Source organism: Anomaloglossus baeobatrachus, chromosome 1 (assembly GCF_048569485.1).
Source record: "Anomaloglossus baeobatrachus isolate aAnoBae1 chromosome 1, aAnoBae1.hap1, whole genome shotgun sequence".
NCBI classification, from domain to species: Eukaryota; Metazoa; Chordata; class Amphibia; order Anura; family Aromobatidae; genus Anomaloglossus; species Anomaloglossus baeobatrachus.
The window spans coordinates 971,672,921-971,685,982 of NC_134353.1; the positions used below are offsets into that span (position 1 = coordinate 971,672,921).

Genomic DNA, 13,062 nt, shown 5'->3' on the forward strand with positions numbered 1-13,062 from the left:
AGGGGCTGAATACTTATGACCATGTGTTAGTTCAGTTTTTCTTGTTTAATAAATTTGAAAACATTTCTACATTTCTGTTTTTTTCTGTTAAGATGAGGGTTGGGGTGCAGCGTATTCAGTAATGAGAAAAAAAATACAAAATGGTTTCTGATGAAATAAGAGTGAAAAATTTAAAGGGGTGTGAATACTTTCTGTACCCACTGTTTATTTACTTAGAAAATAGGTGACGTGTTCAATACTCATTTCACCCACTGTAAACCCATCTGCATTGCCCAAATTGAGCAGAAATAGAGCCAAATAGAGACAAAAATTACTCAGGACACATCAGGAATTATTATTATAATGGGAGTGATGGGGATGACATCATGCAGTTTCCCCTTCATCTCCAGGACTGCATTCGGGGAGACCCCGCAGGTACCCCTTCCTGTCTCAGAATCAGCTGATGTCTTTTTGGTGTTTCTTCACTCATCCTTGATGTGTCATTTGCTTCTTGTGTTTGGAAACTTCTCTTTCCTGACTCTGTGAAGATATAAACCATGTAAGTAGATGATTTATGTGTGCGAGCAGCATAGACGAAGCGCGAGGAGATGAAGAGATTCCATGCACCGGCTCTTCTGCTTTTACTCCTGGGTAAGTCAATCTTTAGCATTTATTCTCTCATGTAGCTTCCAATAATGGAAAGTCACTAGACTTTAATGTCCTTCTGTTCATTAACTTGTGGTCCAGACGTGACGGCAATGTGAGTCCCCGGGACTGAACATCATATGGTGAGTTTATGGTGGGTGGGTGCAAGTGAATGAACCCAACTAGCCAAAGACCCAAGGTCTAAACCTAACCAATTCTCAACAATCAGTGTGTTATATGGGGGGGTCCCAGAGGCCTATCCCCACCATTGAGCGTGTCATGTTTTTTAACCCCACTAATAATATAGTGCACAGAAAATCCCACCCTATAGATACTAAATAACAGTCCCACACAAAATCTACTCAATATCGCTGTACTGCCAAAATCAATACTCCTATTGTCACGGGCGGAGGGGTGGGAACGCCGCTCGCCTGGAATCGCTGGCGCTCGGGTCCGGTGCTTCTGCTCCTCGGTGGCTCGAGAACGGGGCCGGACCCGGGGCTCGAGCAGCGCCTCCTCGCCCACGAGTGAAAAGGGGAGGTTTTTGGTGGGTGTTTGGGGATGTTGGTCGTGACGCCACTCACGGGTTGTGGTGATGGTGGGCACCACTGCTGCTGGTGACGGGGGATCCCGGGTGCGATGGCGGAGAGCAGCTGAGGTGTTGACCCCTCCGCGGGTAGGGGCTGTTGGTCCCGGGGCCCCGGTTGGGGAAGTAGGGAGGAGGTATAGGTACAGGTGCCGAGGCGGGGAGGCAGCGTGGGCGCGGGTGCAACGTTGTGGTGCAATGCGGTGCCGGATGGCACTGTTGTACTCACTCAGACACAGAAGGACAGAGTCTCTGGTAAACCAAACGGCTGGATGGATGGGGCCCACAGCCGGCTGCGGTGTTCTCACTCTCCCCGGACGGGTTGATGGCGGCTGTCGTTTTCCGGCACCTGTGTAAATGTATTTGACTCCTATGGCTTCCCATGGGTAGTCCGCTCCCCGGCGTGTAGGTTTCGGGAGAGCCCGTTTGCCCGCAGACACTGGCCCTTGGATCTCTGGCCCTTGCCGGTGGCACTTTTACCAGGACGGGTTGGGCTGTTGCCTTCTGATGGATCTTAGGTGAGAATGAATCCCTGAGGTCCAGACCGCAATCAGAGAATTTGACCTTTACGGTGGCTCCCAGCCTGGTCGGGGTCTGAGTACCCTGCCTTGGTGCTTGGCTTCAATCTGCTCCCTGGTTCGGTACCGGCAGGCCACCGCCTGACCCCGGTCCTACGGTTCCGCTGACCTACACCAACTCCTGCAGACGGCCACCACCGTCTGCCGACCTTGCTGAACGTGCTTGGGCTCCAACCCAGACACCAACAGTTTTCACTCCTCTCACTTTCACTGTCTACCACAATCTAACTGCTCTATTTTCCCGCCTCCAGGCCTGTGAACTCCTCGGTGGGTGTGGTCAACCGCCTGGCTGCGCCCCACCTGGTGTGGACATCAAGCCTGGAGTGTGGCAACAAGGGTTTGATTGACTGGTGTCACCTACCCAGGGGAAGGGTGTGTGTGTGTTGTTAGTGTACTGTGACCCCTGGGGGTCCAGGACGTCACACTATCAGTAGGGACAGAATGTATTTATGATGACTTCGCTACCCCTGGAGTATGTAGAATTAGTGCCTCCTCTCCGATCGTCATCCCCCTAAATCTGCATTAAAGGATTTCTATCAGGGCGTTTCACCTCCTCCGTTATGTATATGCTATTGTTATCCAATAATGTAGAGCGTTCCTTGTCTAGTGTTCTATAATAAACGTTGCTTAGTGCTCACCTCCTTGGATCGGGGCGAAAACGTTTTGCAACTTTAATTTCTGCAGTTTATAAACAAAACTGAACCGTTTTCTCCTCTGATGTTTCACATTCATGGATATTTGGAGCTGATGTTTCCTTCATTGACTTTTTACCCAATCACAAAAACTAAATTGGAACCTAAGTCAAGTCCAATGATCCAACCAGGTCCCCATTTATGAGCCTCCTCGTCTGGGAGATCTAAAGGAACTGTGGTAGGGACAGTCTGATCGGAAAAAGCAGAAGCTTCAGATGAATTACGGCTTCAGTTGCTTCACAAGTCGCTGGCCCGATGCCACCAGCACCTCTGCTGCATGTCTCATCATTTCCTTCTGGTTTTTCTGTTACTTTTTTATTGTCTTTTCATTACTCTTACGTTTCCTTTCTATTTTATTCCATAAACGCCTTAAACATATCCCAATCTGATGTAAGGTGGAGGAGCTTTGCTTATTGACTGAGTGACAAGGTTCATCCACTCTGTGGATTTCATTTCCACAGGCATTGCTAATTAAGCACCATACTTGGATCTGGTCCGCCTTTATCAATGGTTGCTGTCTGGCACTGGGAGGGTCAGTTCTGATATAGTCCTGGTATGTGTAGAGCTTGCTCCACATGCTGGGACCTGGGCTGGCCTCTATCCACAATTGCCTCTTTTGCAACATAGAAGCGGCTATATACAGGTTACAGGTATGTGTGCTCCATTATGGTTCTGCTTTTAACTTTATCTAGGAGGCCGCATGGCACATGAAATACAGAATGTAGAGTAGGACCCCCCTATTGAGATTTGCTGTGACGTTGGCAGGGGTGGCTCAAAGAATTGATCAATTATTTGCTAAAAATCTCATTTATATTACAGTACAGTTGGAATAAATCTGTGAATTTGCACTTTTTATATGATGCATGCCATTTTCAGATCGTGCTGGCTCCTCTCTCTTTGGATTTCATGCCAGATCAAGAATTAGCAGACACAGGCAGGTGCTGGCCAGTTTCAGTCGGAGGCAAGTGTAGCATCCAGGGGGCAGCGGTGGTCAGGCATGGTAGTCTCATTTACCTGCGTTACTCGTCACCTGGCTGGTGTGATGATCTGGGATGTCACGGTGGTCTGTCCGGCTTTGTGCCTCGAGGTGTACACCAATAAGGAGGGTAGATGATAGGGGTAGTAGTAGGATGAATGTCGTGACACCACCTGTAGTATGCGGCCAGGGAATTAGCCGCCGCTGCTGTCGCTGTCCTCTGGGGTGGATAGTAGTAGTGTCGCTGGCGGAGGGGACGCGCTCGCCACGCTCGGGTCCGGGGCTTCTGCTGCTACTCGGTGACTCGAGCGGTGGGCCGGACCCCAGGACTCGAGCAGCGCTCCTCACCCGTGAGTGAAAAGGGGTGGTTTGTTTAGGGAGATAGTTCGTGACGCCACCCACGGGTCGTGGTGATTATTAGCACCACCGCTGCTGGTGACGGGGATCCCGGGAGCGATGGTAGGGAGCAGCTAGGATGTTGTCCCCTCCGTGGGTAGGGGTTGGTGATCCCGGGGCCCGGTGGTGTAACGGGGAGGCTGGATCGCTGGGGGTGCAGGGTTGCAAGGACAGCGCGGCGCGGTGCCGGATGGCACTGGTGTACTCACTCAGACAGTCAATGACAGAGTCTCTGGTAAACCAAACGGCTGGATGGACGGGTCCCGCAGCCGGCTGCAGTGTTTGTGCTCTCCCCGGACGGCTGATGGTGGCTGTCTTTCCCTGCACCTGTTAGAATGTTCTGACTCCTGTGGTTGCCCACCGGTAGTCCGCTCCCCGACGTATAGGTGCCGTAGGAGCCCGTTTTTCCTGCAGGCGCTGGCCCTTAGATCTCTAGCCTATGGCGGTGGCTGTATATCCTCTCGGTGTGGACTGTTGCCTTCTGTCGGGTCTTGGTTGTTGGGAAACCCCTGGGGTTCCGGTCACACTTGGATTTAACCATTGTCGGCGGCTCCAAGCCTAGTCGGGGTCCGATGGCCCTGCCTGTGTGCTTAGCTTCACTCCGCTCCCCGGTTCGGTACCGGCGGGCCACCGCCCAACCCCGGTCCTACGGTTCTGCAGAGATTCACTAACTCCTGCAGACGGCCACCACCATCTGCCAACCTTGCTGTTTGTGTCTGGGCCCCTACCCAGACACAGACAGTTTGTTTCCTCTCGCTTTCACCTCCAAAACTCATCTGTCACTTTTCCCGCCTCCAGGCCTGTGAACTGTGTGTGTGTGTTGTTATGTCCGTGACTACCTGGCTAGTCCAGGGCGTCACAGTAGCAGCCAGAGATGGTATCACTCCCCACAGGTGGAGCGGGCCCTGGGGAGGAAGATGAGAGGCGTAATGATGGCCTTTAGCGCCAAGGCGTGACGTGGCACCGCCAGTAAGGCCTCTGCCACACTCACGTGAAATTCACGAACGTGGCGCAAGACACGTATTTCCCCTGCGTGTTGCGTGCAGGTAAGTACGTGTCTCTGGTACGTGCGGGCCACGTGTGTTCTACGTGTGCTATCCGCGATAGCACACGTAGAACCGGTAATTTGCATACTCACCTGATCCTTCCTGCTGTCCATGGTGCTGATCTTCTGTCTCCAGCCCTCCCGTCTCCCCGCTGCTGCTGCTGCCAGGCAGTGAAGTGAATATTCAATGAGAATAATGAGCGGCGGTCGGCAGCAAGAGGCAGCAGCGGCAGAGACAGGAGGGCAGGAGAAGGTGAGTTAAGGTTTTGTTTTTTTTTCACTGACACGTGTGTTTTCTCCGGCGCGTGTCACACGGGACCGCATCCACACTACACCCGTGTGGTACGGGTGCGGGCCATGTGACACCCATGCTGCGGGAGAAAACACTGACATGTCAGCGCTTTGAAAAACGCACACACGTACAAACGCACACGGACACACGTTTCGTGTGGTTTTACGTGTGTGTGCCTGCTACAATAGCGTAGCATTGTTAACGTGTCTCCGTGCCGCCGGTACGTGTAAAAATTGACAAACATGTGCCGGCGGCACGGATGTGTGTTGCAGGCCTAACAAAGAGTCCAAACCAGTTGCTGTGGTTCCAGGGGTTTTACTTCAGTCTTTAGTGCCGCTCACCCAGGTAATACCGTCGAACCCGGATCCTTTCAGAGGTCAGTCCGGTGTGGTGCTTGGTGAGTTCCTTCCTCCTAGTGCTGTGTCTGTTGGATCTCCATGGCTTGAAGCTACTTGAGGACCCCAATTCGTCTCGAGTAGTACTTTTGTTCCTATTAGCAGGTGCCACGGCTCCACACTGGAGCCTGGTGCTGTCCAAGGCCACGGATCCTATCTTGGCACTGTGTTTCGGGCTCTTTGTGACCAGGGAAGCATGAAACCTCCCTGTCCCGGCAGATTCTGGAAAACCAACTTGGAGAATGATCTTCCCTAGGGTCCTGCACCCTGCGTGGTGCCGGTTCGGAGGGAGCAATGAAGCTCTCCCTTCGGCAATCGTGTAAACTCCTCTGCCCCACCGGAGCACCAGTGAGACACGTCTACTCCTGTTCTCTCCTGCTGGAGAACTCCCCTAACTGTTGTGTTGGTTCCTAACTCCTCCCTAAGTGGATTCCCCTCCCCAGGACCCTGTCACTAGTGGTTGGTGCCCCCATGTTTGAAGGCATCCTTATGACTCTACCCTAGCCCGGTCCCCATTGGGGAGGGTAACCTGGTTGTGTATTTGAGTGTGTAAGTGGTTTAACCGGTACCAACCTCTTCTGGATCAGGTGCAATGCTCTGTGGTGACTGAACCCTCATGGGCACCACACAAGCACACTTTACTGGGCCATGTGTAGTGACCCATCATTAACCAGTTCACCGCTGCATTCCTTAGAAAGGCAGCAGAGGTGAATGTTTTAAAAGACAGATTGTTTTCATCTTGGTATGCACGTATTTCATGGCTGCAGAGTCAATGTAAAGGTGAGTGCAACGTTGTTTTCAGGCAGATCAAACTAGGCACACTCTGAAAAGCGCCACAAACCCTCCGCTAATGATGAACATAGTGCACAGCAATGTAAAGCAACATTGCTGTGCACTGTTCCTTCTTTTGTTGATTCTTTTAAGCATATAACACTATAGAGACCTGAACTTAAGTGCTGTAAAATAGTCCTAATAAGAGTTAGGGGGCTGCAAACGGAAGCAAATGGGCGTAAGAGCAGAACAGTTATAAATACAGTGTTTCCCAAAGACAACATGGCTGTCAGACTGCTGCACTCGCCCTATGTTTAAACAGAATTATTAGTCCCTGCTTCCACTACCCACCCTCTGTGCCAGCATCTGTGCATATGGTTGCAGTCAGTCTGCTGTATTGATGTGTAACAATAAATAAATAATTTAAAAAAAATGATGTTGGGTCACCCACTATTTGGATAGCCATCTAAAGCTAAAGCAGCAACTGATATCAGGCTGGGAAGGGGCCAATATCCATGGACCTTCTCAGCCTCATAATACCGGCCCCCAGCTGTCAGCTTTACCTTGGCTGGTTAGCAAAAATAGAGGGGACCACACACTTAAATAAATAAATTACAGACACAGGAAAAAAATATTTTATTTTACAAAATACTCCCCAACTCCTTCATTCACCAATTTATTAAAAACAAACAAACAAACAAAAAAAACATGAAGATCCGATGTAATTCACGGAATGAGATGGAGTCCAATAATGGGAACCTGAGACACATAATGAAAGAGATTAAATAAATAAAAACAAGACAGTCATTGGTTCACCACTTTATTATTGTGAGGATTGGAGGGTAGGTACTGGGAGACTAGGTCACAGATGTAGGGAGGAGACAGGTGGTGGATGGCTTTGTAGGTCATGGTTAGGGTTTCAACTTGAGTCATTGGGCAATGGGAAGCCAGTGAAGGGATTGGCAGTTAGGGGAGGTCGGGGAGTAGTGGGGGACAGATGGATTAGTTGGATAGCGTACTGTAGAATAGATTGTATGGGTGCGAGACTGTTTGAAAGGAGGCCACAGAGCAGTGGGTTGCAGTTGTCCAGGTGGGAGATAATGAAAGCATGCACTAGTCTTTTTGCAGCTTCTTGGGAAAGGAATGTACGGATCCGGGAAATATTTTTCAGTTGGAGGTGGCAAGAGGTGAAGAGGGCTTGGATGTGTGGCCTGAAGGAGAGAGTAGAGTCGAGAGTCACCCCAGGTAGCGAGCACGTGGCACTTGGCAGAGTGACCAGTCATTGACTTTGATGGATAGGTCTGTTGGAGGCGTTGAGTGAGGAGGAGGAAAGACAATGAATTCTGTTTTGTCCATGTTAAGTTTTAGAACTTGGGCCGAAAAGAAGGGTGAAATAGCAGACAGACATTGTGGGATTCTGGTTAGTAGGGAGGTGATGTCAGGTCCAGAGAGGTAGATCTGCGTATCATTAGCGTAGAGATGATACTGAAAGGCGTGGGCCTCTATGAGCTGTCCCAGGCCAAAAGTTGTAGATGGAGAACAGCAGGGGTCAAAGAATTGAACATTGGGGGACACTGTGAGTACACCAACACCATCCAGTTTAAAACCTCCAGGTTACCCTCCGCCACACTATCCCACCTGTACCGGGGCCCCGGGTCAACATAATATCCAGCTGCCCCACTCCATCAGGCCCGGGCACCACTTCCAGCGGCAGCGGCGGTGCCACCAAAATCACCACATACCACGGGTGGCGTCACTGTCAAACCTTCCCTACAATTCTAAAACCCCTTTTTCATTTGTGGGCGACGGATGGGTGCTCAGGCCCGGATCCGGCTTCCCCTTGAGCCACCGCAACAACCAAGGATCCGAGCGTCTCGAGCAGCCTCCCTTTGCTGTGGTCTGTCCCCTGCCCGCAACACATACACTTACCACCATTCCATCTCCTGTTTAGCCCTTTCAACGGTGACATCATGGACACATGACCGTCCCACAATTGTGATGTCACCAAAGGTCTTCAAGCAGTCTCCACATTGGAAGCTACACTGATAATGCTATTATTAGCTCTTACTGTAAACACTTTAGACACCCAAGGGAGTAGGGACCCTGGGAAACTGCCCAGAGTGCCCCACCATAATGCCAGCACGGACCACCAGAAACCTTCAATGTATATGTCGCGCCCCTGAGGCTTCAGTCGCCACAGTGCACTGCACCTCATTTAAGGTGCAGTATTCATCTTGGGTAAGGAGAGGGTTAATCACCGATGATCCTTGCTGCTACAACTATCCGCCACGGAGGACAGCGATAGCAGCGGCGGCTACCTGGTTGTGTACTGCAGGTGGCGTCACAAGACAATCATCCTCACCCTCATCCACTACTACCCTCATTCCTCTCCATCCCATCCATCCCTTCCGTGGACACCTCGGGGTCACGAAACTGGGCAGGCCACCCGTGACATCCCCCTGACCCTACACCGCCCGACGACGAGTATTCCCCCAGGCCCCGTGGGGTGCTCCTGTGACGCCCTGGACTAGCCAGGTAGTCACAGGTAGACCCCCTGCACAAACACCAGCCCCTAATAAGGTGACAGCAGCCAACCTACAAAACCCTTGTCACCTCCCTCCGGGTTTGATGTTCACACCAGGGGGCGGAGCCAGGCAGTTGGCCACGCCCACCGAGGAGGACCCAGGCCCTAAGGCAGGAAAAACAGAGTAGATGAGTTTGGACAGTGAAGTGGAGTGGAGGTCAAGTGCAGACCTGTGTCCAGGTCTGCCACAGTCTAACACACGGTGTCTGGGTTGGAGCCCAGTCACCTCTGGCAAGGAGGCAGACGGTGGTTGCCGCCTGCAGGAGCCGGCAAGACGGCTGGTGGAACCGTAAGGGACCGGGACAGGGTAGTGGCCCACCGGAACAGAACCGGGGAGCCAACTGGAAACCAGAGCACCAGGAGGGTACTCAGACCCAGAACGAGGTCCAGAAGCCACTGGACCACGTCGACTTCACTGATTGAGGTCTGGACCTTATGTCCTTTCCCATCCCAAGATCCAAAAGACGGCAACAGCCCACCGAGGGGGATAAAAAGCCACCGCCCAGGCAGAGAGATCCCACGGGCCAGCGCCTGTGGGCAAACGGGTTCCCCGACACACAGCAAGCCGGGGAGCGGATTACCGTTGCTGAAGCATAGGCAGTCAAATTCTACTAAAGAGGTGCAGGAGAAAGGTGGGAACCTGAGAAAGTGGCACAGCGCAGCTGGCTGCGGGCACCGACCACCATCCTTTTTGGTTTACCAGAGACTCCGGTGTATCTGTCATAGTGAGTACAACAGTGCCCTCGGGCCGCGCACCGCACCACACCACACCACACCATCATATCGTGCCCACACCTCGCAAATCATCGGGCCCCGGGACCATCACCCCCTGCCCACGGAGGGGTCAACACCAGGCTGCATAACACCGTCCCCGGGAGCCTAGTTATCGGCAGCGGTGATGTCCATATTCACCACAACCGGTGGGTGGCGTCACGAACTAAAAACACCACGGCTCCGGCCGTGAACCTCCCCACCGAAGTCCCTACACGTAGCGCCAAACTCCTTTCAGAGCGACGTGACCCCCGGGTCCGGAGGCGCTCGAGCCACCCACCAAACGAGCATGGATCCAAGCGGCTCGCGGCCGAGCGCAGGCGGTACACATCATATACATGGGGGACATTGGTTACATCTGGGGGTTATCCATTTCAGAGATCAGTGGGTTCTTTTGTGACAAAGCCTTGGTGATCATACATGTTACATAGAAGTATAAAGATTAAAATGATAAAGTGATTTCCGGCTGAGAATTTATATGGTGTCTGCTACACTCAGGTTGCTTTGCACTCGGCTTTACTGAAGACTTTGATGAAGATGAGGATTTTGATTATGATGAAGAGAGCAATGATGAAGGTAAATATGAAATGAAAAACTGTTGTTTTGCTGATTACTTTGATGATGTGGATGATAATTATGATGATGGTGCGATGGTGGTGAGGATAATGGTATCTGTGGAGACACGAGGGTCAGGGCTGATCTCATCCGCTGGCCTGGCTGTTTTTAGAAGATTGCATGGACCAGGGCTCATCCCGCTGAACACCCGTTCTCTGTCCCCGTGGGCAGAATACTACCCAGACAACACAAGGTGAAGGCACCATTATCCGGTAAGACTCTATTTGGTCATTAACAGACAACAGCACATCATACATTATTAGCAAGGACATGAAATGGTGCAAGTGACAGAGTCTCACCTTTCTGCTAGCTCACCAGGGATTAGAACCTTTGGGAATTTGGGGAATCCAGGGCCATTACCCCAACCATCAGCATGCTTCTTTTGGCAGGCATCCACTGAGAGCAGATAGCAGCGAGCTTAGGAGGCTGGCAGAGCTCAGCTTGGGTTCTCCAAACAAATTTATGAGCCCAATGTTGTGCAATGGAGCAGTTCTGTAATCCTCCAGCTGAAATTATGAAACCAAGGCGCAAGTCCTGTAAAATAATAGTGTTGAAAGCAGCACCCTGCTTTTTATATCCCTCAGCTCCCATATCAGCACATTGTGTCCCACAGGATAGGGAAAGCTAAACATGACTGTTCCCTCATTGTGCATTAGTTCAATTAGAAGGCGTAATTGACCTCCAGATAATTCAGAGTAGTACACTGCAGGGGGCTGATGCAATCTGTAATCAGCAGGCAGTCCACATATTAGCATACAAAATGCGCACTGGACAGTGAAACATGAAAAAATGGCCCATGTCACTCGACTTACTGAAGAAAGGAATAGTATGTCTGGCATAATTAAGAATAGTTCACCTCCGCACAAGGGGCCAGAGTTGTCACAATACCTGTTTTCACTTCGATGAGTACGTTGATATGTGTAATAAAATGAAAGATAATGATAAAGATGATGATGAAGATGTGAGGTGGTGATGATGAGGATAGCGCTGTTGAAGCTAAAGGTGACGTTGATTACCGTGAAGATTAAGATGATGCTGTGGTTGATGATGATGAGTATAATGATATTGATGATTTTCAAAAACATTTATGTATTATTATCTATGTAGGGATGTATTGAATGTCTGATAACCTGGTGCTTTGTGCTTCTTTTCTCTAAAGAAAACACAGACATATCTCTGTTGGATGCCATACGTTTATTAATACCATTCCTTAATATGTCCAAGAAACCCAATAAGGAGAATGGTGGGAATCCCAAAAAGGAGACTGGTGGGAATCCCAAAAAGGAGACTGGTGGGAATCCCAAAAAGGAGACTGGTGGGAATCCCAAAAAGGAGAATGGTGGGAATCCCAAAAAGGAGAATGGTGGGAATCCCAAAAAGGAAAATGGTGGGAATCCCAAAAAGGAGTGTGATGAGAAAAAGCCAAACAAATGTGAAGAAGAAAGAAGACCTGTTGCGGATTTGCCCATGCCACGGTATGTAGAGCAGGGAGACTGTCATGAGGCGTCCATGTTCCGTCACATCGTATCACTGTCCTCCCCGTCTCTGTCTATGACTATTAGGATTATTTACATCACCTATAAGAAATTTTCACAATAGGAAAGAAATCTGAGAGTGATGTGAGTAAACCGTCCCTATGTAAGGATTACACCTTCCTTATGTGTCACAGATAAGGTCTTTATGATTTTGAGATCATGCAGTACACCGCTCTACAAAATGGCATTAAGCATCCGTAGACTGGAAATGGAAAAGCAATTAAAAAAGAACAGATCTCTGGGCTGTGAATTGGAAAATATAAATTTATTTAATCCAAAAATTATAATAAGATGCAAACAAGAAAAACATGGCTCAAAAAGGAACACAGCATGCCGCTGAGATAATGCTGATACATATAAGACAAGTAGCACCATCATGCTGATCATTCATGGAATAACTGTGTGAAGTCCTCTCCTCAATCTATAGTTCCCGGTGCAGTCAGGGCCATATTAACTCATACTGGATCCCTTTTTGAGGCTTTTTTCCTTGTTTGCATCTCATTATAATTTTAGGATTAACTGCATTTGTATATAATAATTTACAGCCCATAGATGTCTTTTTTGGAGATTATCCATTTTCCGTCTATTACTGTGATTGGCTGGCCGGATCACGTCATTGGGTCTACATAAGGCCCGATTACTACATCTCAGATGCATTTGATCAGGAGCAAGCGTAGAGAGAGCTGCAGTTGCATTGGGGACAGGGTTAGTGCATGGCAGGACTGGCTGGAAGATTCAACCAAAAGCCCTTTTCACGGCTAAATCACAAGACCACAGGTATCTAAGCATAGTGCAGGGGGAGTTTATGGTGTACGGAACAATGTATTTAAAAATAAGGTATTTAGGCAGGGTTGATTGATTACATTACCTGCTGCTGGACCAAACAAACTGCCATCTTGAAGGGATAATTCTAATACTACTGCTATCGGTCCTTGTAGGTGCTTTCACAATTTATGGAGTAAAAGCCATTTAGGCAGGTTTGATTGCATTAAATTAGGTACTGCAAGACCAAACAAACCACCATTTTAAAAGGATAATTCCAAAACATTCTATTCTGTAAGTTCACTTAGCTGCGTACCTAATTAAAAATCATAATTCATGCATTAAGGGATGGGGAAGTGGACGTGGTGCTGACGTTGCTGCACGCTTTGGATGTGGCTATGGCCATGTGACAATGCAATCTGTGCCTGCTTCTGCGGGAG

The 13,062-nt window shown here is 49.7% G+C and overlaps 1 protein-coding gene across 1 annotated transcript in view; it reads left to right on the plus strand.

Moving 5' to 3' along the window:
- The first annotated feature begins 576 nt into the window (after window positions 1-576).
- The window catches only part of LOC142302935 (uncharacterized), a 62,441-nt gene continuing 49,955 nt past the window's right edge, over window positions 577-13,062 (plus strand). The window contains exons 1-3 of the mRNA XM_075344041.1: window positions 577-630; window positions 10,209-10,286; window positions 11,485-11,800. Of these exons, the coding sequence (XP_075200156.1) occupies window positions 588-630; window positions 10,209-10,286; window positions 11,485-11,800 (437 nt within the window). The 5' untranslated portion in view covers window positions 577-587. The remainder of the gene's footprint in view (window positions 631-10,208; window positions 10,287-11,484; window positions 11,801-13,062) is intronic.